Source organism: Ambystoma mexicanum, chromosome 11 (genome assembly GCF_040938575.1).
Source record: "Ambystoma mexicanum isolate Mex_15411 chromosome 11, UKY_AmexF1_1, whole genome shotgun sequence".
Taxonomy (NCBI): domain Eukaryota; kingdom Metazoa; phylum Chordata; class Amphibia; order Caudata; family Ambystomatidae; genus Ambystoma; species Ambystoma mexicanum.
The window spans coordinates 1,196,272,176-1,196,296,702 of NC_090934.1; the positions used below are offsets into that span (position 1 = coordinate 1,196,272,176).

Here is a 24,527-nt window from a genome sequence, read left to right on the forward strand (position 1 = left end):
ATGACACCTTGCCTAGTAGGATCATTGTCTTTGTCTTCCCTCTGTTCCCCCTCCCTTGCCTCGTCGCGCCTTGAAACACGTGTATAGGCACGTTATAAATGCCATATCATATCATTCAATCATATAAGTGTGTGCAAAAGAGGGTTAGTGAAAAAGTGTTTAATAGTGCAAACACTTTTTCTGCTTGCTATAGCAGGCTTTTTCCGGGAGTTTGGTATTTATTTTTTTAATAGATGCTTCACTTTTAACATTTATATACATGAGGTATAGTTATTTTTTTCAGTTATACATTTTCTAATAAAAACGCTCTCATGGTTCAGTAATGTCATATCTTTCAACTTCCCTCGAGATTCATTGTTCCATCATATCTCTGTTTCTTAAAGAAATTTCGAAACATTCATTGGATAAAAAACCAATGTCGACACCACAGCGTTTCGGGCTTTCATGACAAAATCTGTTTACACCCCACCCTCCACCCCCCCGGGCGGTTGGAGGGGAAGGGCAGAGGGTGGCCCATGGGGAAACCCTCTAATGGCATGTACTACTCTTTCCAATGGAAAATTAGCAGGACCGCCTATGGGTTAGCGTGTTGGTGGAAGACTCCCCCTGTATTCTCTAAAGTTGGGCAGTGGTGAGAGGTTTATGATTGGTTATTAGTTATGTAACGCAAAAAAAAAGGCTGCGAACCGACCATTCGGCTCGACAGCATAGTGCATTTACTGTCCAGGCACACTTACCTCACTCTGCAGTGAAATAGCACAGCGTAAACTCTAGTCAACAAACTGTACAAACCTACTGTCTAGCTAGAAAGGATTGTGCATGCATACACCTAATCGAGGCACTCCATGCTCACTGTGACATGGATGCAAAAAACAGTATATATTCTGGTAAATCAGCTTTGTGAACCTACAACACAACTTGACAACATAGTGCATTCACAATCCAGGCACCCTTTCGCTCTTTGCCGAGTAGACGAACACTGGTAGTCTAACTCTTTGAATCTACTATCCAGCTTAACCGTATTGTGCATTCATACCCAGGCACTCATTGCTTGCGGTGCCCGGAGACTGGTGCATAACAGTAATCTACAGTGCACTAATCCACACTTTACAAATCAAAAGTACTGAAGTGGGGATTAGATCTATAGTAGGGTGTGTGTATATGAGACTTGCTTTCTGGAGAAGGAAGACTAGCACCTTTCAAATCACATCTAATCTAAACACACAGAGAAGGCACTCCTTCTGCATGATCAGCAGTAAGTTGGAAAATGCCTCTCATACATAAACCAACCATTTACTATTGCTTTGACACTTAGCAAGGTTTATCCATATTCTCATGTACTTTAAGCCTATTGATAAGGAAAACATGGATATGTTCAGTAGCTTTGTTCTGACCCGATCCTGTGTTCTACACAAGGATAATGGGCTGACTGGGTCGGTTCAGCGGAAACACCAATGTCAAAATGACTAGAGATGGGAAGTAAATCTTGCAATAGCTGGATGCTCTGAGGCAGTCCCAAATGTGGTGGGGCAGCAAAACGAAACATTACTACATAAGTACATCATGAACCCCACGAAGCTGCATAGCGTCATGTAAGAAGGAAGAATCCAGGCAATGGTCCCTGGTCTTTACCAACAGAGAAACTCTTGCATGGTAGATCGTCACAGAACATTGATGCCATTGTGTACATATAGGCCACGTTCTCTTTCCATTACACTGAGGCTCCCTGATGTCACTCAGCAATGCGCTCAGTTCTACACGTGCAGTGATTTGAGGTTGAGGTGGCACGAGCCAGCAGGGCGCCCAGCACGCTATGATGCATGGCAAGCCAAAATGGAGATTGGAGGTCCACTGGGGTCTTGCCAGTATCCACATCACAGGGAGGGCCAGACAGTATCTTAATACCTTCCACTCTTCAGATGCGTAAGGAGGTGTGGGCATGCAGAGACCCACAGCCTGCCCTTCTTCCAAGTGTGTTGAAGGATGGGCACCCCAATGAACTTGGCAGCACTCTTCCATGCCCACTATCTCACCTTCAGCAAAAACAAGTGTATGCAGGAACGGGTATGGTGCCTTTAGCCTCTCTGGGGCAAGTTAGCAAATGGGTTGTTTACATATTGAGCCATTTTCTCTGAAGAATTGTTCACAGATTTTCACTTGCTTAGGCTAGTTGATGGTTTATGTGAGAATATGGGGTGGTGATTGTTTACAGCTACCCCCCTCACACAGCAGAGCTTGCAGTAACTGAGTACCTCTGGTTTCTTTCAAAACTTGTCTCCAGATTATAGTAACCTGTTCAGGGATAACGCAGGAGCTTCAGGTAGAGTTTGGGCTGATTTATTCTTCTCAGGTTACAAGTTAGATAAGAATACAGGATGGAGATGAGCTCTGAGAAAATCCACCGGACACACCACGTTTAGCTCGTAGGTACCAACTGACTCTCTCAGGAAACTCGGAAAACACTCACCCAGGCAAGGCACTAGACATTCTACTCCGTTGCATGCAGCCTTGACATACATTCCAGATGCACATATTAATAGGATAAAACAAATATCCTCTGGCATAACTCTACTGGGATCATGCTTCCAGGAGGATTGATTAAAGATGATGGCCACTGCCACACCAAGACAGAATATAATTTTTATTTACTTAGCATCTGGAAACAACAGAGGATTGTGCATTTTATAGCCTCTGTCATAACTTGGGGCTTGTGTAGCTTGGAGTGAATGTCCACCAGCTCTCTTGGATATGATCCAGATTTTCCATACTATCGTTCAGGAAAGTCAGAATTCTATTAAAGATGCAGAGACAAAATATTATGCTTACTCTTTACTTCACAAACGCGAGCAGCAAACAACTTAGACCACAATCTAAGCTGGGGCGATTGTTAGCCTGGCTCTACAAAAGCGAGAACAAACGGGAGACAGAGCAGTGGAGGGAACGGATGGAGGGTTGTGCGGCACACAAGAAGGAGTGAATACATGGTTTTATGAATATTAGAAGTGATTGTATGCGGAAACCTCAGTGTGACATGTCAGAAATACAGGAAGCACTGTCTGAGATGAGCCTGCCCAAGCTTAGCATAGAAGAACGAGACAGATTGGAATTCCCCATCATGATAGAGGAACTAGAGTATGTGATCAAAGAACTACTGACAGACAAAGCCCCGGGGGCGGATGGGCTCTCTGGCGAATTCTATAAAGAATACAAGACCGAAATCCTGAGCCCACTGCTGGAAATGCTTAATGAATCTTTGGAAATGGGCAGATTGCCCGGATCTTTAAGGGAGTCGCTGATTGTCCCCCTCCTAAAACCGAATAAACCGGATACCGACACTGGCTCGTTCAGACCCCTTTCGTTACTGAATCAAGATGGGAAGAAACTCACTGCAGTAATGGCGCTAAGGCTCAAACCGATCATTGGCAAGCTTATACTCGGACCAGACAGGATATGTCCCGCACAGGAATATTACCATCCTTTTGCATAGATTACACCATGTAATAGATTGCACCCAAGGAGATAAAGGACAATGTGTGGTGGCATCAATAGACTGTCAAGGCATTTGATTTGGTCTGATGGCCATGGCTACTGTCAGTGTTGGAAAGGTTTGGTATGGGACCGACATATACTAAATGGGTGCGACTGTTGTATAACAAACCAGTAGCTAGGGTCAAAACGGGCACGGTCATCTCAGAACAATGGCAGTTAAGCAAGGGTACAAGACAAGGATGCCTGTGGTCTCCGATGCTCTTTATCTTTCTGTCAAGCCACTGGTGGTCTATTTGCGGGAGGAAAATGGAGAGGCGGGGATAGACATGCCGGGAGGAAGGCATTTGATCTCATTGTACACAGATGATATGCTTCTTTACTTAAAACACCCCGAGACAAATTTTCAATATGTTCTAGATGTGATGGAACGATATGCTGCTCTGTCGGGCATAACAATTAATCCGCAGAAGTAGAATCTGTTCCCATTAGGGGGATATATCGGAAAGCCAGTGTGCACGCTGCCGGGGCTGCCAGTTAAATGGGACTTAGACATATTTCGTTATTTGGGGGTTGGACATTTATCATGATCCCCCAGACAGAGCATACACGGAACACAGTGAGAGCAATGAACAGAATCGAAAACTCTACAGCCTTCTGGGCTAGATTACTGTTATCCATGATGGGACGGGCAGCGCTGCTGAAGATGGTAGTGCTCCCGAGACTCCTTCATTTTTTTTTTTACAAATGTCCAGTTCGCGATACCAAGGTTGTTCTTCAATAGACTGCATAGTATATGTAGGAAATTCCTGAGGCATAACTCAAGGTGCAGAGTGGCACTTTGGAAACTCCAGAACTCGTATGAACTAGGGGGAATAAAACTGCCCAACTTTTGAGGTATATTTCGTGGCTAGCCAGTTGCAATTTATAGCTAAATTGCTGTCTGATGAACAAACACATGAGTCGCGGCTGTTACAAACAACAAGAACCCAGTTATTTTTAAAATAAGTTATCTGGATAACCAGTCCTCGCAAAACTCACTCGTCCAGGTTCATGAGATTGGGGTGCGTAGTGTGGTGTAGAGCCTGCCAATTGATGGGGAACATCACACCGTATTCCCCGCAGATTCTGTTGGTGGCGCTAGAAGGAATGAGTGACCAACTGCGGTTGAATGTGAGGAAATACTGGGAACCTAGAGGGGTGGCAATGGTAGGGGACCTGCTGGAAGAGGGCTCACCTAAGCAGTTTGAGGAATTGATGAGGGAAACTGGAGTGCACCCAGGGCATCACCTGACACACTCCTGCCTACTGAGGAACATAAGGCGCAAATGGCCCGGAGATCGACGTGCCATTGCAGCCAGAGGAGTCGATTGAGACATTTTATGATGTCAGAAGGTGGGCATGAAGCCTCGCGAATATACAAGCTGTTAATGTCCAAAGTGGGGCGGGAGTTGAAGCAGACGAGCGAACAATGGGAGGCAGACTTGAAAGAAACCATGTCAGACGCGTGTGGAACAGGGCTGTGGTGTACCACAAAAAAGTGTCCAGAAATGCAAGGCTCCAACAGATCCAATTATACATAACACACAGAGCATACCTGACCCCGACTAGGATAGCAAGGTTTAGCCAAGCAGTAATACAATCGTGCCCGAAGTGTGGGGAGGTGGATGCAGATCTGGTCCATATGTTCCGGGGCCTAAATAGAGGTTGGTAGATTCTGAGAAGAGGTGGCTCAAGCATTAGCAAAGGCGGATATGACCTTGGAAATCGGACCCCTCCCCTGGCTTGTTTACTGGGGGGCTTTGCAAGGCCCAAGAGAGCTAAACATGTGAGTAAATTAAGGTATCTGGCATATATATATATTAGCAAAGTGCAGAATGGCTATGGGATGGAAAGCGCAGACTAGGCCTCTGGTGCAAGTATGGTGGAGGGACCTGCTGAAATGGGCGAATGTGGAAACTGTGGTGTGGCAAGATGCAGTAGGCAGGAATTCGGACCAGGAAGAGGAGGGGGTGGAAGCTTGGAGACAGTTGATAGCGGAACTGACCACGTCCACACGGGACAACAGCTAATCGGAACACAATCCTGTACAAGTGGGTGCGGACATCACAGGGTTTGATGGAGATTAAGCTGGGGGGTTGTGGAGTAATGTGGTGCAAGTTAGGCCAGGAGGGGTCGCGGAGGGGAGAGTTGGGGGGTGGGGGGATAAACAGACAAGATGTGTACTGTGATATAATGTAGTTTGTAATGCAATGTTTGTAAGTTATTGTGGTGATTAAAAAAAAACAATAAAAATTGTTTTAGAAAAAAAAACTTTAACCACAAACTCAATAAGAACTACCATTTTATATAATATGTAGTGTTTGCAGTTTGAAATCTAGTACTCTTAAGGCATGTCACGTGACAGTCCACCAATCACAATGCTCTTAGCTGGCTCCTTTGTGATGAAGTGTCTTACCCAGGACTGGGCCGAATGCTACATACTAGTGAAGATGGACAATGTCTCAGTCGTTCAGTACATCAACCGGCTGAGAGGAACAAAGTCCATGTTGCTAGCGGAGTTGACCAAGGACTTCTGTCTGGAAAAGGGAATGAGTGTCAATGCGGAATATCTTCCCAGAGCCGTCAACCTAGTGGCAGACTGGAACTCCAGGCACATCAGGGACTCCAGCGACTGGAAGTTGAACAGCTCAGTGTTCCAAAGGCAGATGCAGCTGAAAGGTCCTTTGCAAGACTTCTCTTCGTGTTAAGGCTAAAACACCAGCTGGGGAGAGTTTTCAGCAGGAGTCCGGACCCAGATGCAGCAGCCACAGCCTGCTTCCTGCAGCAATGGGGGCCTCACAAGGACCATGCATTTCCCCCATTTCCGATGATCGCGAGGACATTGGCGTATGCAAGGCGCAGCAAGCAAAGCTTATTCTGGCGACGCCAGCCTGGAAAGGCCAGGCTTGGTTCCCGGATATGCTGGAACTATCTTGTGACGCCCCAATTCTTCTTCCGAACATGATACCCAGTTGGACCTGACGGGACTCTCTCACCCCCTGGTCCTTCAGGGAACGCTAATATTTGTAGCCTGCATGATTTCAGGAGTGCCTGGAAAAAGCCAGGGCTTTTGGGAGAGGCTGAGCGCTTTATCGTAGAGTCCTGGCCCCAAATACAACTAAATTCTACAGAGCGTCTTTGAGTAATGGTACAGCTGGTGTCTGGCTAGGAATGGGCATCCCGCTACTGTGGATGTAATCCACATAGTGAATTTCCTAGCAGGCTTAGCCGCACAAGGCAAGACCTACAGGACTGTGAATACATTCCGATCGGCCCTTTTAACGAACCATGAACGGGCGTGAGGCGCACCAATTGACAGCCTATGGGTGCAAGAGCTATCTGGCCACCGGCACCTACGTGTTTGCGCCTGTGGGACATGAATGGGGTCCTCCAGCGTCTCCTAAGCTGGCCAAACAATGACGAGTTGACTATAAAGGCTCTGTGAGTTAAGTTAGCAATGCTTTTATGCTTGCTAGACTGTAAAAGGGTGTTGGACCCTGACGCCTGAGTGACAGCAAGTCTTATTCACCAGAAGGGTTACTTTCCAGATCGGGGGGAGAACTAAAACGTCAATTAAAACAGCCACCTTTCCTGCCTTCCTGGATCTGCCTAAACTTGGTCCGGTCAGGAGTCTGAAAGCATATGAAGGGAAAACCGCGTGTTTATTGCTCTTTGGAAACCCTTTAAGGAAGTGTCCACAGCCACCTTAGCAAGGTGGGTTAAGTGGGCCATGCAGCAGGCAGGCAGGCATGCATAGATACATATTGCTTCAGGGTGCATTTTGCATGAGGAGCTATGGCTTCTAAGGCCTTTGCCAACGGAGCCTGCCTGTAAGACATTCTTAAGGCCACAGACTGGTTGAACAAGTCTACTTTTAAGACTTTTTATTTCTAACCGATCGTTGGTGGTAAATAAACTTTGAACATGCATAATACGAGCCTCCGGTCTGGACATATAATCCAGATTTTCCATACTGTCATTCAGGAAAGTCAGGATTCTATTAGACACCGAAGCAAAGTATTCTTACCTGCGCAATTGTTTAGTACTAGACAGAAAGTGTGAGGCAAGGTCTAAGAGTGCAACAGCAAAGCGCTAGAGGCACGACTAGAAGAGGAGCGTGGCTCAAATGTTTGCGATTGACCACTCAGAGAATTAATATGAGCATGGTTTGTGTTTGTGGCTTTTCATTCCAGGTATGGATGCCAAAACAGCAGGTTGCTGAGAGCCCCCATGTATAAGGGCAGAAGGAAGGCAAGAAGTTATGGTTTATCGTTCTTTTCAAGGTTAAGCGTGGCATCGCATATCGGAAAGCTGCAAGTGGACAGCGAAAGAAAGAGGAAGTATGAAGGAGGACTTGTGAGGTGATGGGACCGTAGCATTGTGATTGGTGGACTGTGTCACGTGACATGCCTTGCAGTATTAGATTTCAAACTGCAAAAACTACATTATAGAAAATGGTAGTTCTTATTCAGTTTATGGTTAAAGTTATTGTTTGTTGCTCGAGTTTGTGAAGTAAAGAGTAAGCATAATGCGAGCTTCCGGTCTTGACCCAGAATCCCTCTGTCATAACTCGGTTGGGAATCATGCCTTCTGCAGGGTAGGTGAAAGAGAAGGACCACTACCACTTCTGGTTGTAATGTCTTACACCTTAACTCTGTTGGTTTCGTGCCTCCTGTGGCCTACGTCAGGAAGACTAATCACCCTGCTGCTTTTCCACCCCTATTTCTTGTGTAACCATTTTCTGGCTGTGTTATGCGCAAAGCACCTGGTTGGTTGGTTGGTGGCCTGACGGACGGGCGGGCTTGGCTGGTAATCGCTCGCTAACCAATGTCATGGTGGGCCTGAGCAAAGCGAGGGCCCTCGTGAGGGCCTAGGGGCATTATCGGCAATGCCCACACCCCCAACCAAATGCTTAAAGTTATTAGGACATCCAGTTCCCTCCAAGCTGCTAATAATTTATTTTTAAGGCATTCGGGTGCACACCAACAGTGCAAGCTCTATTCACTTAAAAAAAAACACTAGATGGCTGCCATGATGCAACATAGAAAAGGGAATAAGTTCCTTCTGTATGTTGTTTGTGGCAATCGCAGGAGAAGGGTACATCACATGGAGGGAGCGAGCAACAGGTAAGTGGGCTAGGGGTTGTATAAAGGGGGCGGGGAAGCACACCAGGGAGGTGGTGAGGCATGAGGGACACAGGCAGGGGGCAAAGGAGAGAGCAGGAAAGGGGGATAATGGTGGTCTCAGGATCGGAGCCGGCAGCCCATGGTGGAATGTAGCCTTTAATGAGTTAATGGAGCCAGCGTTCCTGCCAATAGGATTATGCAGCACATCGCCACAGAGTGCTAGTAGACATGTATTGATCCCTTGGCATTACCTTCTCTTTGAGTGCCTACACTTAATTCCAAAAGCCATCCAAGTGTTCCTGGTGAGGCCTCAGTTTATTGGCTACTGATGCATCTTTAAGCAGCAGGGGGGGGGGAAGAGTATTATTGCTATTATCTGTGAGGTCCCATGTATTGTAATATGTACAGTTCTGGTGTTACATCTCCACAAATACAAAGACTGATTAAATACGAGGGTATGATCTGCATTAAAAACCCTATAAGAAGATGGAAGGACATAAGTACGCATAGTCTGAAATGGAGGAGGAAGAGGAAAAGAATGATCAAAGCATATAAACACCTAAGGCATACATACTTGAGAGGAATCGCCCCTCGACAGGAAGTGTGCCTCTAGAACAAGATCCCTTCCTCTTGTCGGCTGAGCAGTAATACAGGTGATTGATTCTCAGAAGTGTTTATGCCTGGTGCTGCCTTTCGGCAGGACAAGCGATGTGTCTGAAACAGACCCTGTTAAAACCATAGAGTGACTGCAAAGACGGAGCTGAAGAACTAGTAATGTCTATGTTGTAACAGCAGATGGTTGTGGGTCCAGCAGTCCTTATCTGTAGTTGTTCTATATGTAACTTTCTCTTAATCCCACCATGCCAGACGTAGTGTACATTGTGCTAATTCCCAGATAACTTGTGTGTCTCCCTGTTTATTTTCAGAGTTGAAGCAGGCCCAGGAGATGATGAACTCCCTGATTTGAAGGAGGATTTGGCCTCCAAGAGCAGTTCCACTATTATCAAGGGTCCGCGCTTGTCTGTTGTGCATCAGCATGATGTTCATCGCACGATGTTACCCAGAAAGAAAACCCAAGATCATCACAGCTTCACAACCGCAACATGACAACCGGGAAGTACCCCAACTTTGAGAAAGTCATTCTCCCCTCTGGCACCAAGCATCTTTCATATGCACACATTCTCAGTTAATCCATCCAAACTGAAGGGTGGGTGGGGGGTGTCTGTCTGCTCAGGATTGCCCAACATACCTTCAAAGTTAGATGTACTTCCTCTTACAGAACTTAGAACGTTAATGATGGGTAAAACAGACCATGCTGACCAATTTAGGCCTGTGTATGGGGGTAAACTGCACTAATTGGTTCTTTGTTTTTGGATGTAGAGTCTGATCAGCTCTGATGAGGCCCTCATTTATCAATTTTGACGCACATGCTTCTGGATGTCTCCTGCACGGAGACATGCCTGCTGCTGTAGGTTAATCGTCCATGGATATGAAGGCAAAGCAACACCTTTATGGTCTTCATTTCTGTATGTGGACACCTAATGCTATAGGTTTCTCACCTGAGAGATGCTAAGTTGCACCTCTGCAGTCTTTATTCCTGGATGTGAAGTACGATCTGCTCGCTCATTCGTTAATTTAACAACATTGACTCATTTGCTTTGAAGGGCCCCTTCGGCACAGAGAGGAGAACCTGCTCTTATAGGGCAAAGGACCATGGATATCAATCCTAAGCTGCAAATGTTGGGTCTGCATTCTTGTATGTGGAGTCGGACCGCTCCTATACGCCCTTCAGGAGTGAAAATTGATGCTGGCACTTTGGGAAGAACCTCTTGGAACAAAGGGGCAAGATAGCGAAGAACCTCTTGGAACAAAGGGGCAAGATAGCGAATCCGCACATAATCTAGTTCCTTCCCTGCCTCCGTTTTTACAAGTAGGAATGAGAATCAGTCAGCCTGCACCTCGACGCCCAGTACTGGGGCCCAAGATTCTGCAAGGCTAGAAAGTGATGAAGTACTGTTACTCTATGGAGTTATTGAGAGGTGTAGCATAGTAAACGAGGTATTTGTTTTTATATGAGAGTCTGTAGTACCTAGCACCTACAATGAATAAAATCCATCAATTTCAGTTCCTGTTCTCTTTGTTTATCTGCAGAATTTCTATAGGAACAATATATGTGTTGGAGTCTATATCAGGCCAGTTGTCGCTCCTCTCTTAGCATAACAGCACAGCAGTCATTCTGTCCTCTTTTACAAAGTGTCCTCTTTCCCTAATATAACATTTGTACCAATGTCTTCGTGGCAAGTCACCCTTCCTGTTGCTCATCATCGAACCTCTGTAGCTGCCAACACGGATTGAGTCAAACCTTCTCTTTGGAGGTTTACTTGTATGAATTATTTTGCAATAAACCCTTCCGCTAACCAGTTCAATCATGACCGTCATACTCTTTCTTCCACTTTACACTCTGTGCATCATCCAACTAATACCTACCTAGCAGTGACTCATTACTCGTATATCAGCCACTACTGATCTGGTTTGCCATCCAACCATGTTGCATTTCCACACCTAGCCATCCTCATAGAGGATTACAGCCGGGGCCGTATGACAACACATAAACCAAAAGTTGAAGTAGCCTAGAATTTCACCAGCTCACAGACAGAGAGTACTTGAGAGTCTGCACTCCCCAACTCGTTAGGATATTCACCCTTCCTCTGCTCCAGACAACCACCCTCTGTTTTTGCAGAACCATGCGCCAAGATACCTCAAAATGGCACTATACAAGGATGTGTTGCATTACATAGTGCACTCCATTCTGGAACACAGACCTGCACAGTTAGCCAATGTCAATTTAGGTTTGTATAGGGAATCCGAGTGATCCGACCGCGGCTGATTTGGCCGCGGTCGGAACGTTTGCATGAGAAAGGTGCGAACTACCAAAAGTTTGCACCTTTCTCATGCGAACACACATACTACGAGGGATGCAGGGGGTGTTCCCCCGCTCACTATACTTAGAAGTATAGTGAGCGGGGTGTTGCGGGGGACACCCCCGCAGCCCCTGCAGTCTTTTTTTTTTTTTTTTTTTTTTTTGTTTCTCTTATTATACTTACCTGCAATGCTACCACCAAAAGTACAAACTTTTGGTGTTCGAACCTTTGGTGGTAGCATTTTTAGAACTTTTCATCATTACGACCATTTGTTTGCGGTAAAATCGACCTAAACCTTGTATAGGTGTGGTCCTGTGATTGTGAAAACACCTACACATTAGTGCAGACATCTTGCCACATCCTCTCCACAGGAAATGCACTTCCCGCTCACTACACATCTGTCCTCTTACTGCAGGAAACACTGATCTCTAACAAACAAGCCACAGTTGTAGCCCAATCGGAGGATTGGAAAGAGCTGTCATTCTTTTATTGTCAGTTTGGTTTTGTTTGGAGTTACTTCTTATCAGTGATCTTATGTTAAAGTTAATTGCAGGATTTGTTTGTTTTGTCAAGTATACCAAATGATTTTTGTATTTAAAATTGTTGAACTCTTAGCACAGATCAGGAACTTTAACACCAACTCCATATTCTCAAAAGCCCCAAGAGCTCACCTATGATAAGGAGCTATGTGGACATCCCTTCATCACTCACAAAACAGAGTATTCATGAGTGTGAAAAGTCTATATATCCCTATGGTATCCAAATGATGGAACCTGGCTCGGCACATGTAAAGGAATTGTATTGGCTGATGTCTTTAAAATTGCAGTGAGACTAAGTTTATCTCTTTCTTCATTTGGGTGCATTTGGTCAATAAACGAATATCCATAGTGTGAATTACTAGTATTGGCAACCCTTCTTTAGTGCAAACTGCACTAGATTACTGAATTTGGTTAAGTTCTCACCTCTGACATGGGGCAAACCTGCACTTTGCAGGGAAGTCTGAACCCTTTATCCTTTTAATGCCAATAAACCTAGTAATAATGACAGCTATTATTACTGTTCTTACAGGTAGGTGCAATCCAGCATGAAGCACTATATATAAGTTTTACCATGAAAAAACAGAATTTTAAAAATCGAAAGTAGAAATGACTGAATTGTTCTTTCTTCTAAGAATGTGGGGGGACCACGCCCGCACCCTTTTCATCACCCTCCTTCCTTAACTAATACCATTGCCTCACCCCCCACCTATATTACCCCAAATTTCGAAAATTAATAGGTACACAAATTCGGCCATTTCTTCCTCGTTTCTTTTGTATTCGATCATTTATATGGATACCATATACAACCCTGACATTTAGTACTATTTTACTTACAATACAGGGCATTATCTTCATATGTTCTTAAGCTGGGTTGATGATTCCTTTCATAATTAGATATATGGAAAGACTTGACCCCATTTGGTGATATTGAACTTAAGGCACATTCTACTTTCGCTACAAAAAGACCTGCATCACACACAGCTGGAAATTTGACTCCTTCTCAATAGGGTCATGGTAAAGCCATGTTTGTGCAAACTAGGGCAATGCAAACTTAATTCAAGCAAGGGAGAATCTGGTAGGTTTTGGCTACAATTCCCTTGCCATCTCTGCAGATCTTTGACAAACCCAGGATTAGAAATGTGAAGATTTGTTTTAGTTGTTTGGGATGGAAGCATAATCCTTGCTTTTGTTCAGTTATACGAAAGTTAAATATATGTTTATAATTTTAACATAACGTTTTTATTTTTCCTCATGAAATGAGGGATTCATATTAATCCTTGTTAAATTGTTCATGTTTTTTTTCTGTTCTTTTCTGCAAAGCATATATTTAAGTGCCAGCTTTTTGCAAATCAATCTTAAAATATTTACTTTTTATAAAATCTAAAATAGGTAGATATTTGTTACTTTCATTTTTTTCTGCAATCAATGGCATACAGAGGAGAGTGTATAGAATGTTTACTTTGAGCGGAAAACAAAATGAATGACAAAAACGTTCTTTACCAAATATACAGCTAAATGTCTTTGCTTTCAATGGTGGGATCTTGCATGGCTAACTATTCAATTAAACATGATTACTGTTTTGGGTGCAGGAAGCATTGGCATTTCCCCATATTGCCTATTTTAGATGGACAGCGAAATTGCATAACGAACTTGGCTCAAACCCAGCTACACTATCTAAATTCGCAAAGTACGGAAGAGATTGTACAACCTAACATTCTAATATTTCAGAAGGTTTTGTTGCAAATTTAAGAGTCATGTTACTTAGTCGTTCACTGGTTTCTTCTTATGGACACTATACAGTCCAGTCAACTGTCTCAAAACATAAATACTTGTGCTTAAAATACAATTCACAAGACATTTGCTTTCCTAAAACGTGTTTGGCTTGTATGCAATTGTTACACATTTTGTGAACACGTTAATTAATAAATAAAAAAAAGTAACTGATTATTAACTACTATATAAATATAATGCAAAATAATAAAAATAACATTAGACTAGAGATACTATACACCTTATACTTCCAGCTTATCTTTAGGCAATGGGATGCTACTGTAAAAGACATACAAATTAATTGAGTGAAATTAAAACAAACTGTGCCAACAATGCATGTGCTTTTTTAAATAGCCTTAGACCGTTAAAATTGCAAAAAATGTTAGGTTATTAAAATTGATATTCATTGTTGGGTTAATACAGTAGTCATGAAATCACTCATCTCTTTACATTTATTAATAAAGTATCATTTTACCATCAATTTACAACCTTTTTTGTTATAAAAATTATTTTGATTTGTTCGTAAAACATTTTAACTTTCATAAATGGTTATCCATGGTTACGTATTTGAATCAAGAAAAGTTTTTTTCTGCAGTATTTTTTTAAAAACCTTTTTTTAACTATCCACTAAAATCTGCCTTCCTAGAAATCTGCTTCACTTGCATGACCGGTTTTGGCTGAAAGTCTGCAAGATAATTTGCAGGGTAGATTATGGGAGATATAGCCACTCATGCTCTTTGCATCTGAAGTAAATACACGTTTTTGCTTGTATTCATTGGATCTACTCTGATCATGTAAATCTTCACAAAGCTAGTAGGTCGGTCCACATTCGATTTTTCCATGTTAATAAGCTCAGTTATCACAAAATATACTCCTTTTGTATACCATTCAAGGTATTTTGTTTTATTTTAATAGAGCTTAGGTATACAGAGAATCAGTATTGTGACTTTGTGGGGGTAATGAATGGCGGTAGTTGGGTGGCTGTGAGGATCTCTACTGCAGAGCTGTCAATGTGTACAGTATAATTACTTAGTTATAATTGGAGCATGTGCATAATATATTCTCAATTCAAAATAACCCTTATTCGGCATAAACCATATCTGTTAGCATCACACAAGTAAATAATCCCAACAATACATACTAATAAAAATCGTCATTAATTCATAAACTCTTAAGTTACATTTGATAGGATAAAAAAAGTAGGACATACGGTACAACAATTATTTGACCAAAATCCCGATAAATTCCAATCATGGATCTCTACATCAGGAGAACAGTTTAGTATAGAGGTTCATCCATTTCATAAACCTTCACAGGCTAGCCACAGTGGCCCTGTTTCTCCTTTGCCAGGCACTGTGGATATACTTGGCGACAAAGTGAACCACGTTCAAATCAGTAGTCTCCTTGCATAGGCGGGTGGCTTCGCTAACAATTCTAATAGGGGTATCAGGTACATTGCTCTCAGATCTTTGAATGACTCACAGAATAATAAAAAAGTGCACCATTGTTTCCACCCCATTCTCGCACAGTGGATGCAATACATTTTCTGACTGTGCCCACATTTTAGTTATATCTCGTAATGGCAGCAATCCCAGGGGCAGCCTCATGTAGAGTGCCCAAGCATATGCTGGTTTGAGGGTATTCAGGTCATCTTCAAAACCTGGGGACTCTTTTGTGGCAAGATGCGCCGGGCCTGGGCCAAAGCGAGTGTTGTGGTCCAGGCTCTCATGTCCTTGTATCTTCTGAAAGCATCCTTTACTCTGTTCTTGGCATTGTGCTCCATCTGACGTGGGCTCTGCCAATAGGGAGAGAGCCATAACTAGGCCACCCAGTATTTAACATGCGACAGGCAAGGGATCTTCTGCCAGCCTCTCAAGGAGAACACATGTATCAAGGTCTGTCGATATTCCTCTAATTCTTGTCTACCCCAAATCCTAACCCAATAAAAAATGGGTCGAATTGCAAGCTCCTCATCAATTGGTGGAAGATTGCATTCCATACAAGAGGAGCTAGTTGCCGTGCTTTGGGCTAGTGACAGGATAGTTTTCAGAAATGTTCTGTTATTCTCATGGCGAAGTTATCCACATAGCCCCAGACCTATGCGCTGTTTATAGCCGCTGCCTTTGCCTGTGCCTGATAGATCCAAAGCCTGGCCCAGCACACCCTATCATGTCTTACATAATAAGCCTTAACCGCCCCACTGGCTTTTTCTAGTACGGTATTGGCTTTATTCACTTGGTTTTCCCTTCGACACCCTGCCCGTTAGAAAATCAGATCCCCGGGTAGTCATACCAGTTCACATGCTCTAGCGTACTACAGTTTGCTTGCAAGTTTGAAGACTTTGTATTTGCGTTTTTTGCTGAGAAGACCATAGCCTTAGGTTTTGAAGTGTTGATTACTAATCCTAGGTTAGCACACTCGCTTTCAAACATGCTCAAGACACGCCGCAAACCCATCGGGGAAATGGACAAAAGGACAGCGTTGTCTGGGAAAAAGAGGACCGGGATACGTTCGCTCCCCATCCTCGGGGAGTCACCATTTCCCTCCTGAAGTTTCTCAATTATCGAATTTATATATAGGCAGAATAGAATGGGTGCCAAAGTGCATCCCTGCCGAACCCCTCTAACCATCTGGAACTGGTTTTTTACTTCGCCCCCCCGTTTCCAATCTAACGTCTGCCCTGTTGTTTTAATAGAGGAATTGGATCGGGCGTAGCAGTTCTTCAGGGATATTTTTGGCCCTCAGGACTGTCCAAAGGGTTTCTCTGGGGACACTGTTGAAAGCTGCATAGGTCCACAAAGACCCCATACAGTATCCTTAGATGTTTCTGGATAATTAAATTGAACCGCAAGCTTTGGTCGACATTGCTTTTTCCTACTTGGAACACCGTCTGGAGGTGGCTTTGCTGGTTGGTCTCCTCGATCCACGTCGTTGGATGCTCTACATGATTACCTTTTTGGAATGGTTTTTCCTGTCACATCCAATGGCGATATGGGTCGGTAGTTGATATGGTCACCCCTGCCCCCCTTCTTGAATATGGGGACAATCACTGCTGTTGTCCAAGTCTCTGGGGCCGGGCCCTGGGACAGGATAGCATTAAAAACCCTATTAAGCACTGGTGCCCAGACGACCGTTTCGCTTTTATACAAATCCACCACTTTCTGCACTCGAATGGCCCTTACCACCTCATCAATTGTGATTTTTAGATGGTTTGCAGGGTTTATAGGTGCAAGTGCAACTGGGCAGGGTACTCTCGTGGGGGGCAGTTGGTCAGGCGTATGGTGGTCACTGTACAGGGTCTCAAAATAATTACGACACCTGGTCGGGTTTATACATTCCGGCGCCTTAATGTCGCCTTTTGGATCGGAGTCGGTAATCAACCTCCAGAAGCCTACACCATTTTTGGCCTTGGCACACTCTTGGATAAGTGACCATCTCTGCATGTGCCGTTTCTTTTTAGTGGCTAGTAATATCTTATACAATCTTCTCATGAGCTGGAGGGAATCCCTGTCCGCCAGGCCGGCCCCTCTCGTATATGCAATTAGTGCCGTTTTAGCTAATAGACTGTCCTTATCAAACCAAGTTAACCACTTATTGGGCCCTTCCCTGCTTCGTTTGGCTGGGGCAGATAGCAGAAACCCCAGTCCCTCCTGCAGCGCTACATAATTCAAGACTTATATCTTTGGTGCGGGTGCTAGTTTTACAGATTGCTTCTATTTGAGACAGGACTCTATCATACAGCATTCGACTCAGCAGTTCCAAATTGATATTTGATCGGTCGTCTAGCATGGCCATGGGCTACTGAACCAGTAGTTTGGTCCCATCACCCTGGATGGTGAGACAATAGGATTTATGAGAGAAACCGTAATTGGTTTGTGGTCGCTCAAGGACCTCGAAGGCCCCAACCCTATGCCAAGACCTATTACCCGAGACCAGGGTGTAGTCTATTCTTGATGAACCTTTTTGTCCAAAGTAGGTGTCATTTGCTGGCTGGCCGGCTGGAAAAAGACCATTACAACACCTTAAACCGGCATCGTGGAGCCCTTTTACCACCCCAAAGGTCAATGGATGGGTTCTCCCAGAAGTGTTTAATATATTCTGTAAATTAATCCATCATGACACACGCCTGTCAAGGACTTGGCGATTAGGCTTTCACTGCCGTAATATTGTATGCAGAGAAGGGATGACCCTTTTCAATAGTCTCACTGTCAACTGATGTTTACAAAGCACACATAAATAAAAATGCCTACTGGATTAAACAGTAGGTGGAAAAAGCCCCCCCCCCCCCCCCAACCGCCCTTTTTAGTGTAAAATCCTGTTTTTGTTTCGAAACTATTGTATTTCGAAACCATGTATTCGGACCCTTTGACCGGACACCTTGGGGATGTATCTTCAACCTGTCGCTGGCCGTTTTGGTGGTATTCCAAGCCAATGTGATGGTAAGAAGGCATGCCTGTTAGAACTGGAATGCAATATCCCAATTTACCATCTAACAAATGTTTAATGAAAATAATTGATGGTCGACAGATTGCAGTGTGGCACCATATAATTTTTTTATCTAGATGAAAACCAAATGTCTTCTAGGCTCAGCAGTCCCGCTGGGCCGCAAAGTCCAACCTAAGCCACTGTCATTACTAGAAAAGTACCTCTGATTCTCAAAATGCCTTCCCTTCTAATCTACAATACTCTGTTGCACTAGTATCTCGAACCACCACCCAATCCCCTGTGCCCTTTGCTGCCATGGTGGTTCTGACATCCAGATCGCTAGTCCCAATTCATTAAGCTGCCTTGCTTGTCATGTACAGCACCCTCTTGCTGGTCCTGATGCCTTGCGATACTATGCAGGTCTATTTGTCTGGAAGCCACCAAGCTTGCCCCTGAGGCCCCAGTCCGGAGAACTGGGGGTGCAGGTAGCAATGGATCTATTGAAATGGCTTCACTGAGGAGGAAAAGGGGCTGCAGCTAATGTCTCCAGAGGAATGCTGGTGGCTTCTAGAGAACAATAGCAGGTGAGTGATAGTGAGCCCAGAAGGCCTGTGTCCCTCTGCTAAGGGATTGTCCTAGATGTCCCTTTTGTGGTGTGATGAATCCGGGGAGATCGTCATCTCTCCCCAAAGTGGAGCCACCTCCTTTAAGATTGGGGAGAATCTGCTATACTTAACCGCCTAGGGCACAGGGTAACCAGGCTCCCTCTGGAGGAAACTCCCCCTTAGGGGGTCAAAGTCCCTGATAAGGGTATAAATCATCCTGCCTCCCACCTCTTACTAACACATTTATAATTTCCTCCATGCCAATGAGAATGGCCAATAATGATCCGTAAGGGCCCCATTCTACCTCGAACACAGAGGAAGTGCTCCTCTTGGTGCTTTATAGCTCATGGACTCTTAACTAAATCGTTTTTTCACATGTGCCAGCAAGTTCTTGAGATGAGGAGATCTCTTTTGGCACAATTGTGAGTAGAACATGACAAATCTTTGGCCCATGCCTGCAGAGTCTAACTATCACCAGTATAGGTTATTTGCAAAAAGGAAGCAATCGGCCATACAATCAATCGTATGGGAGGAAAGCAGCAAAAAGAACATCTTTCCGAATAATGACAAGGGTATTGAGTACTATCGAGAAATGTACCCTGATCTCTGCTAATTGTAAACCTTCGAGGTGTGAAGTGGATGAAGCTTTTATAATGGCCTCACTACGATTTGAACTAGGCCTCTTGTCATTGGAATACTGGTTTCACTGGCAGGTCCTAACCCCGGCGAGGAATATCCTGGCACCTAAGAGAACCTATTGAATCATCTGATGACGGGAACATTGCCATTCCTGAAAGAGATTCTAGCTGTGGCGCAGACAGCCTCCAGAAGGAAATAAATAAAGTATGCTCAGATTTAATAGGCAATCCTTTAGATGTAAAGAAAAGGCTTAGAGAGATGTATTGGATTATACCATCATATTTACTAGAGAATATAAACTGCACTCCAGCTTCTCAATAATTGACAAACACCTTGGTAAACTGCCAAATTACCTTAACCTATTTCTATGCCCCATCACAAGATCATAATTCTTAAGATTCAGATTAAACCTCTTACCAACCAGGGAAATTAACAAGGTGCGGAAAAAAGAAAAAGAGGAGGGTGATGGCATTTTCCAAAGGTTTATGCCAGATGGGGAAATAACTCTCCTGCACATACTTGTGGACTGCCCGATGCTGGCACTAACGAGAACAAAACACTTGGGAAGATTTATTTGTCTGGTAAATAACTATATGGATCCAAATGATCTGTGGAATTCGATATCTGCAGGAACGGACACCCTTTTAACATATGCGATCGTGAAAATGTTGAAAGAATTGGGTGTAATTGTAAAATCAGGAGCCGTCACGATTCACAGTAATTAGATTCATTGACAAGCCCAAGTAATTCTGATAACTCCTTTTTTTTTATGTAAAACTGTTTTCCTTTTTTTATGACATGTAATGTATTATGTGATGAATTCTGTTTTTTATATTTGAAGTAAATGTGTGTAAGATCACAATTTGATCAAATCCACAATAAAAAAATAAATATTTATAATTGTTAATTTATAACGCGCTTAATACCAACAAGTTGTTGCTAAGCACAAGATCGGGATTCGAACCTGTTGCGCTCCGTTGTCTTGCATCCAAGACAAACGCTTTGCCCCTACACTATCCTTATCCCCATTCACCCCCTTTTGAATGCTTTGTGTCCAGAGGGCCTGCCTCATGACTGTAGTATTGGCATGTGTTGGTCAGTTGTAGTTAGAAGTTTAAGATTCTGATGTTTCAGAGAGGGTTATTTTTTAGTCTTTTCCTGAATTTCAGGTGGTCCTTTAGGGTGTGAATTTCCTGATGTAGCACGTTCCAGTGTTCGGCCCCCATAATGGAAAAAGCAGAGCCTTTGTGTCTTTCTGTGTCTTCTGTTTTCCAAAGTATGTTGTTTCTCCATCGTAGGCCTGTGGTTAGTTGGAAGACCCACTCAGTGCTGCCAAAACAAGGGAAAGATCCTGAATGATATGCTTTTTATCGACCTATAACATTCCTAAATGTGGATGTGAAGATATATGCAACCATATTAGCTAAAAGGATAGAACAAGTTCTCCCACAACTTGGTTAAAGAAGACCAATGTAGTGGTGTTGCAGGATGCTAAGCAGCTGTCAATGTGGCACCCAGTGATATTTTCAAAAAATGTTTTCGCAAACATTTTTGTAACAAATCCAAAATACTGAAAAAACACGTATTTTCTTTTTTTAAACATATATGGGGGTGGGGTAAGGGAGTAAAATGGATGGACAGGGGGTTAGGGAAGGGTTATAGACATAGGGAAACGTGGATTGGGGGAACCCCAAAAATAAAAAGAAAAAATAAATCTGTATTTTTCGTTATTTAAGATCTGTTAAAAAAAAAAAATTGATAAAACAAATGTGAAACAAATCACATGGATCCGACAATGTCTGTAAACTCATTGACCTGGGCTTATTAGATGCTTAAAGGGCCTTTGACCGGGTTGAAAGGGACTTCCTGAGAGGGGAGTGGGGTTTCTGGGGACAATCAACCTAGTTACAAAAATGAATGCATGGCATATTTGCCATGTATAATGCCCATAAGCAAAGATCTCTTCAAACGTCTATCTTTCAGAATCCTTTTTGGCTAGGGAGGAGACCAGGCAGGGGTGTCCTTTGTCCCTTCTATTTTCCCTGGTGATTGATCCTCTGGGAATTCCCTGAGATGGTGTGTATTTACAACGGAGGCAATGGTATAGAATATCTCTTTGTTTGCTTACGTTTTGCTCTGCCATCACTGCAGCAGATTCTGTGAAATTTGAAGTGGCGTTAATCTTTTGAAATCCAAAATGTTCAATTTCAATACACTGGAGAATTGATGGGAGGCCCTGAAGACTATTTTCCCTGAAGTATTTCTAGCAAGATGGACATCACTCTGATGAACAAACAAATATAGAGAACTTAAGATTCTGGGAGCACCCTCTTATCTCATGCACAGGTAGGCTCATCTGAGACCAAATTAATATTTTGCCAAGGTTATGGCCTCCAAAACGTATCATTAGATATGCCAGATGGACAATCATAATGCTGCAAAGGGACACAATGTGATTTATTTGCCGAGGGGGCAAACCAAGGGAGACCTTGGCATGGAGACTGGGGGGTTTAGACTTTCTGGATTTAAGATACTACCAAGCATAACAGTTGCACCTTTTTAATGAGTAGGTCAGCCCTACATAGCATGGAAAATAAGAGGAAGATGTTGTGGACCAGCTACTTCGGTATGTGCTCTGGCTCCCTCCAAAGGAGATAGATGGCAGTGAGGGAGTGTTCACCTTCTGCAGCTACTTTTCAGGTCTGCGATAGACTAGTGGTGAAGATGGGTTTACTTAATTTCTGGGCCTGTCCACTAGAATACAAGGGAATTCCCAGTTGACACTGGCATATTGCGATTCTGTTATGAAAAATGGTTAGATGGGAATGTGAGTTTACTGGACAGATGTTTAAGAATGGTATAGTTAAATCTTATCTGGAGTTCAAAGATAAATTCAAGTGGGGTCAATCCGAAAGATCTATATATTGGCAACTGAGACACTGGCTTCACAGTAAAGAGGGGCTGGAGGAGCATCATGGCACCAACCACCTTTGAAGGCTTGGTCTTTCTGCCACCAAATCCAAATGCTTGATATCCAGAATTCAGAGCGCATGTATTTTCTATACACTCTAGCGTTGAGGGCCCCGCATTAAGGCCTGGCAAAGAGATTTAGGGTGGGATATCACTCTAAAGGATTGGGTACAGGTTTAGAAGTGTGCCCTTAAGTCATCCACCTGTAGTCAGCATGGAGAACAATCAGACAAGATGCTTCATAGGTGGTTTACTACGCCAGGTAATTTAGGTCTATATAAAGGGCAATCTGGTCTCTGTAGGGGGTAGACAGGTTTCTGCATGCATGTCTGGTTGTTTTATCCTAAATTGATACCGTATTGGGACTCCATATTTAAAGAGGCAGACAAATCTTGCAAAACTGCATAGTAGCCCAATAATGGACCTATTGGGAACACAGTTGCAGAAGCTTAAATTAGCTTGCAGATCCCCTGAATTATTGGAAAAGGCTTTTCACGGCAGTGCTGCTTTTAGCCCAGAAACGAAAATCATAGGGATCCCCTGACCACGTAGACTGGTACGCAAGTTATGTGAGATTCCGTTACAGAAAAACGGTTCCTATTCCTTGAGCGATAAGAGGACCGTGTATGCCACAGTCTGGTTGCCTTTTCTAGAATGTCAAGAACCAGAACAGGGATGGTACCCGTCTGATTAGACTGGAAGTGCTGCAACATCTACGTATTTGAGGAAAGAAGAAATATCTAATTGCAACGAGAGAGATGGCCATTGTAAACAATGATCTTATGATTTGGAGAGTCAACCTTGTTAGAAGAGACCAATTTATAGATTAAGATTTGTATTTCTATTTCCAGAGCAAGTTTAGAAAGCAGGCACAGTCTCTGCGTGCCTTTGGGGGGTGGGGGTTAGAGGTCCAAGGGGGGAGCCAGCCATTGCATGTAGGTTTTGCTTTGAGATTGAAGGCCACGTGACTCACAGAGCACTCCCCAGGGCCTAGCAGCCCTCCTCCTCTCCAGGTATTAGCCCTGTTTGGGGCTTGATTTTATTTATTTTTCTGCAGCAATCCCAGCGATGCAGGGCTCGCCCAGGACCCTTCCGGGATGATGCCAGGCCACTCCTGTCCCCTGCCACTTCCCGCCGTTGCTGCCTCTGATTGATGTTCCATGCCACGAGATCCAGAACACCTATTTGAGCCCTTTGCACGGGGCATCCGGCTTAGGGCTCAGGCAAAGGGGCCCTCCCTGGGCACCTACATCACCTGTTTGCTTGTTCACCCTGAGTGCCCCAGCCCCTGCAAGTCCATGACCCTATCTGCTGTAACAAGCCGGTAAGGGCGACACTTTCTGTACCCTTTAGCCCTGTTTTGTACCCTTAGTACAGCTAAAGGTCTGTAATTTCGATTTGATGCAACTATTTTATGCCACTTCCTTGCATCCTTGTCCACAGGGATAGTGCCGTAGGCCGGTATTTTGTATCTACCTGTACTTTGAATCTAGCTACTGTTTTGTACCACTACCTTGCATCCTTTTCCATAGGCCTGTATTTTGGGTCTGGGTGTATTTTGAATCTAGCTACTGCTTGTGCTGCTACCTTGCCTCTTTTCCCACAGGGCAGTGTTGTAGTCCTGCACTTTGAATCTTGCTGCTGTTTTCTGCCACTACCTTGCATCTTTACCACAGAGGCAGTGTTGTAGGCTTAAGTTTTGAATCTCGCTGCTGTCTGGTGCCACTACCCTGCATTTTTTCCCACAGGGATAGAGCTGTAGGTTTGCATCTCAAAGCCTACAGGAACCCCCTGGTACATATAGCACTCCACCTCAATGGAACATAGCCGCATCCCGCATAAATCTGCAGCAATTCACTGCTTGACTTCATAACGCACATCACCTCTGTCATTAGAATCCAGCTGAGTACCACGAGAAACATTCTTTCCAGCTGGGCACATAATCCGTCTCCTTGATTCCCCTACTCTCCTGACAGTCTATCACAGCACCCATCCACTAGCCAG

At 43.9% G+C, this 24,527-nt stretch overlaps 1 protein-coding gene across 1 annotated transcript in view; it reads left to right on the forward strand.

Annotated features, from left to right (window-relative positions):
- COMMD4 (COMM domain containing 4) overlaps positions 1 to 10,778 on the forward strand; it is a 63,641-nt gene extending 52,863 nt beyond the window's left edge. Inside the window, exon 8 of the mRNA XM_069624547.1 lies at positions 9,581 to 10,778. Within this exon, the coding sequence (XP_069480648.1) occupies positions 9,581 to 9,621 (41 nt within the window). The 3' untranslated portion in view covers positions 9,622 to 10,778. The remainder of the gene's footprint in view (positions 1 to 9,580) is intronic.
- The last annotated feature ends 13,749 nt before the right edge of the window (positions 10,779 to 24,527 follow it).